At 58.7% G+C, this 4,504-nt stretch overlaps 2 protein-coding genes across 2 annotated transcripts in view; both read left to right on the forward strand.

The window, feature by feature from the left end:
- LOC110390276 overlaps window positions 1-78 on the forward strand; it is a 1,625-nt gene extending 1,547 nt beyond the window's left edge. The window contains exon 3 of the mRNA XM_021381529.1: window positions 54-78. Within this exon, the coding sequence (XP_021237204.1) occupies window positions 54-78 (25 nt within the window). The remainder of the gene's footprint in view (window positions 1-53) is intronic.
- Window positions 7-3,875, forward strand: LOC110390366 (proteoglycan 4-like). Its single transcript, XM_021381635.1, has 3 exons — window positions 7-483; window positions 798-1,682; window positions 2,024-3,875. Exons 1-3 carry the CDS (start codon window positions 82-84, stop codon window positions 2,801-2,803), a joined length of 2,067 nt encoding a protein of 688 aa, XP_021237310.1. The 5' UTR covers window positions 7-81; the 3' UTR covers window positions 2,804-3,875.

Genomic DNA, 4,504 nt, shown 5'->3' on the forward strand with positions numbered 1-4,504 from the left:
GCTGCCGAGCGTACAGGAACAGCGCCAGGTGCGGGATGCGGTGGGAGGGACAGGGACGGTATGGAACCCAAGCACTGAGGCATGGGGCACAGCAGTGGGCTGACACGGCAGGCCCTAAGCGCTTCTGGCCAGGGCACCGCTCCTCCTGCCCCAGGGCATTTTCTGGGGATGAGCCAACTCCCAGGCCAGCCTAGGCCCATGCGGGCCCAGCAGCTCTGCGCCCAGAGGGAGAGAGCAGCGGGACCAAGCTCAGCCAGGCCGTCCATGTCCAGGAGCGGCCTCCTAACGGAGGCTTTGTCCTGGACGCTGGTGGTAATGCAGCCAGCTGCATCCCATGCTTCCTTCTCCCCACAGGTGGGCCGCAGGCCACAGCAAGCTGTGCTGCCAGGCAGCCAGAGCCGGGATTCGTCCATCTGTGAGACCCGTCTGGCACCACTACCCCACCTGGAGAGCACAAGAGCCTCTGGGAGCCGCCGTGCACAGGTAGGGAGCCCAAGGGAAATGGGAACATCTTCCCGAGGCCAGGGAGCAGGCAGCTAGCAGGTGGCAGCCGCTGGAGGGGACTGCAATGCTGCAGGATGAGCCTGCCGCAGCAGGATGGCTGCCGGGTGTGTTGGGGAATGCTGGGGGTCCTCTGACAGCTCTGCTCCAGGGAACAGGGTGGCAGTGGCCGTGGGCTGAGTGCTGCCCTTGGGCTTCCCGGCAGGGCCTTGCGGGAGCCGTTCCAACAGGGACTGGTGGAGCATGAGAGGAAAGGACCCCGCTAACTTAGGGTTTCCCCCCGGTTTCTCTTGCAGGCGGACAGACTGGAGCTCAGGCAGGCACTGCCCTGCAGCAGTGTCTCTGCAGAAGGGAGACGACCTCTGCCATCCTTGCCGCCTCTGCCACGGCAGGCAACACCACCGGCAGCGGCACCCCAGAATGCAGCCGCAGCTCATGGTCAAGTTCCCACATTGCCCACACTGCCAGCAACTGCCTCCAGGAGTTCTCCAAGAGGAGGAGCACATGCTGTGGGAGCTACAGCCAGCAGACTGCCTGTGCTTGTCCCACGTCTTCAGGGCAACCCTGAGCACCACGATATGGCCGTGGGAGCCGAGGGCTGGCAGGCAGTTCTGCGTGTCCCTGCACCCCCTCTCAAGCCTGCAAATGAAACGCCCAAGTCCCTCAGGTTGGCATACCGGAGGCGTTGGGTAGCCACAGGAGCAGGACCCTGCCAGAAACCAGCAGGTGCAAGGCAGCGTGCACCCACCAGCACTCGGGGAACCCCAGCACCAACAGCCCAGGTGCTGGCTGGGAACAGCCCCACAGATCAGATGCGACCTGATCCCCATGCTCAGGAGGGCACCAGAGATGCTGACAGGGTCTCTACATCACGTTCCCTGCCAGCAGAGCAGGCAGCAGACGATGGTGCCAAAGGTGGTGGCACTTCTCCGGACATGCTGCGTGCCAAGGGCACTGGAGAGAGGGCACGCTCCCGCAAGAGAGAGTGCGTGTTCCTGCCCTGCTGTCTTTGCACTTCCACCTGCTGCGATGTTGTTGTGCAGGAGGTGCAGGAAGAGGGGGAAGACACCGCTGAGAGAGACGCTGTGGCAGGGGCAGCCAGAGAGCCTGTGAGCACATCAGGCGGTGAGGCAGAGGCCCAGCCTCCAGCGTCTCCAGTGCCTGGGAACCTTCAGCACGAGGTGAGCAAGATGCAAGTGGTTGGCAGCAGGCATGAAGGGGAGGCAGGGTCCGGAGTGTGCACAGTGGGGGAAAGTCTGGCCGGTTGAGCCCTGCCGTGGCCAGCCAGCTGCCGCGGTGTGTCAGGGACTGTTGCAGGGGACTGCTGGGGCACAAGGGCGCCTCAGAGAGAGCAGCTCCCTGGCAGTTTGGCACAAGGGAACAGGGCTGCAGCAATCACGGAACTGAGCGCTGCCCTCGGACTCCCTGCAAGGCCTTGCGGGAGGCATTTCAGCAGGGACAAGCAGGTTGTGAGGGGAGAGGACCCGACTGACTTAGCATTTCTCCTCCGCTTCTCTTGCAGGTGGACAGGCTGGAGCTCAGGAACACATTCACCCTCAGCGGCGTCCCTGGGGAAGAGAAACAGCCTCTGCCAACGTGTGGACCATCCCTGCACGTCCCTGCACCCGCTCTCAAGCCAGCACATGCCACACACAAGTCCCTCAATTTGGCATACCAAAGGCGTCTGGTAGCCTCAAGAGCAGGACCCTGCCAGAAACCGGCAGGTCCAAGGCAACGTGCCCCCGCCAGCACTGCGGAAACAGCGGCAACAACAGCCCAGGTGCCGGCCCCCAAGCCTGGGAAGGTCCCCACAGATCAGAAGCGACCTGGTCCCCGTGCTCAGGAGGGCACCGGAGAAGCTGACAGGGCCTGTGCATCACGTTCCCTGGCAGCAGAGCGGGCAGCAGACGATGGTGCCAAAGCTGGTGGCACTTCTCCGGCCATGCTGCGTGTCAAAGGCACTGGAGAGAGGGCACGCTCCAGCAAGAGAGAGGGCGTGTTCCTGCCCTGCTGCCTTTGCACTTCCACCTGCTACGATGCTGTTCTGCAGGACGTGCAGGAGGAGAGGGAAGACAGCCCTGTGGCAGAGGCCGCCGGGGACCCTGTGAGCACAGCGTCTGGTGAGGCTCAGCCCTGGCCTCCAGCGTCTGCTGTGTCTGCAGGTGCCAGGCATGAGGGGCACTTTGTACCTGCCCACGCCTTGTTGCCAGAGGATGGTCTTTCCTGGGAGACTGAGAACGAGGGCTTTTTTCTGCGGGATGAGTGGGAAGACGCCCCTGAGCAATGGAATACGCAGAAGTAGCCAACATCACAGTGACCGTGTCAGAGCCCCGTCTGGTGAGGCAGAAGACAAGCCTTCAGCTTCTGGTGTGGCTGTGTGCCCTCAGCGTGAGCTGAGCAAGGCACAAGTGGTTGGCACCAGGCACAAAAAAAGAGAGGCGTCTGGGCAGTGCCCAGTAGGGTGAAGCCTGGCAGGATGAGACAGCCTCTGTCAACCTGTGGGCCAGCCCTGCACGTCCCTGCACTCCCTCTCAAGTCTGCGAACGAAACAGCCAGGTCACTCCGACTGGCATACCGGAGACGGCCGGTTGCCACAAGACCTGCGCAAGAGCAGAAACCGGCAGGTCCAAGGTGACAAACACCCAACAGCGCTCTGGGAACACCAGCATAAACAGCCCAGGACGGTGCTTCGAGCTCTGCACAGGGCTTTCACCAGAGAGAGGAGAGGAGAGGTACGAAGCTGCCAGCAGCAGGCAGCTCCCTGCGGATAGCAGTTCGCAACCTGAGGATGGGGAATTCTGAATAAATCTTTTCTTAATTCTGTCCTGGCTGAGGCTGTCTGATCAGTGTGCTGGTGTGTGTTTGGGCTCTGAGTGCAGCTAATGGCATCAGAGCACGCGGTGGAAGGTCCCTGTGCCTGTGGTGCCAGTGAGTGGAGTGTGATTTCTGGCTAGAGGAGGGCGAGCCCTATGAGCCGGTGAGTGTGCGAGGTGGCCTGTGAGGAACGGGCTGAGAGGCCCTGTGAGGGGCAGCCCTGATATGAGAGCTCTGGTGTGTCTGCAGGGGCGAGAGCACAGCCAGGCCACTCGGGTGCTGGGATGTCCCTTACGTCCTTCCTGGCAGAGGCAGTCTTAAGGCATGGAGACAACCGCCTCGCCTTACACTCCTTCCTAGGCAGATCCTCCCTCGCCTCCTCACTCACCTCCCCTTCAATTTCCCCCTCTACACAAGCAGTAGAGCAGGTAAGACTGCACTGGGGATCTGAAGGAAAAAGGCCCGACAAAAAGGCCTTTTTGAGGCTTTTTGAAGCCAGCAAAATTGCTGCGTCAGTGCTGGGGAGCTGGCAGCTTGTGGGAGGGCTGCTGTGCTAGCGTGGGCGGAGCCAGCACTGCCTGGCCTTTACAAGACTGGGAGCTGTAAGTAGCATCTGAAAGAGCCACGCTATGAGCATATGGTGCTTTTGTGGGCTTTGCTGGCTGAGGCTTGTATGGCAGTCTCTGGAGGTGTTCAAGGTCAGACTGGATTAGGCTCTTGATCTAGCTGTAGGTGACCCTGTTTATTGCAAGGGCGTTTAATCAGATGACTTCTTATAGGTCCCTTCCAACTTAAAAAATTCTGAGATTCTATGATTTTTATCTTACTATTCTTTCTTTTCTGCTCTGTGTTACATTGATGAAATGTTGCAGATTTTTACGATTGAATTCCTGGAATTACAGCTAATGTCTTTGCTACATAATTTAATGAGAAATAAGAAAGCAAAGCTAGTGAAGGTATTAGATGGATGCATTTCCTATTTCCCCTTTATTGAAAGAGGACTTTTCTTGTTTGAAAACCCTTTCTCTATCAAACAGAAGGAAAAGATAGCTGCCGTACAAGGAATTATTATTCTTAATAGAGTTTACTGGTAACAGCATCCTTTTCTCCATTAGAAATAAATGATACAGTTTTATTCACTCCCAAACAGTGGATTCTGAGAACTATCTCCTTCGTCTTTCGTTTATTC

Source organism: Numida meleagris, chromosome Z, assembly GCF_002078875.1.
Source record: "Numida meleagris isolate 19003 breed g44 Domestic line chromosome Z, NumMel1.0, whole genome shotgun sequence".
Lineage (NCBI taxonomy): Eukaryota > Metazoa > Chordata > Aves > Galliformes > Numididae > Numida > Numida meleagris.

What these genes read in the sequence shown, in the direction of transcription:
- LOC110390366 (XM_021381635.1), top strand. Translation starts at nt 82, where the DNA reads ATGGGGCACAGCAGTGGGCTGACACGGCAGGCCCTAAGCGCTTCTGGC. An exon ending in CTGGGAGCCGCCGTGCACAG is followed by an intron (nt 484 to 797) that starts GTAGGGAGCCCA and finishes TTTCTCTTGCAG; the next exon opens with GCGGACAGACTGGAGCTCAG. An exon ending in CTGGGAACCTTCAGCACGAG is followed by an intron (nt 1,683 to 2,023) that starts GTGAGCAAGATG and finishes CTTCTCTTGCAG; the next exon opens with GTGGACAGGCTGGAGCTCAG.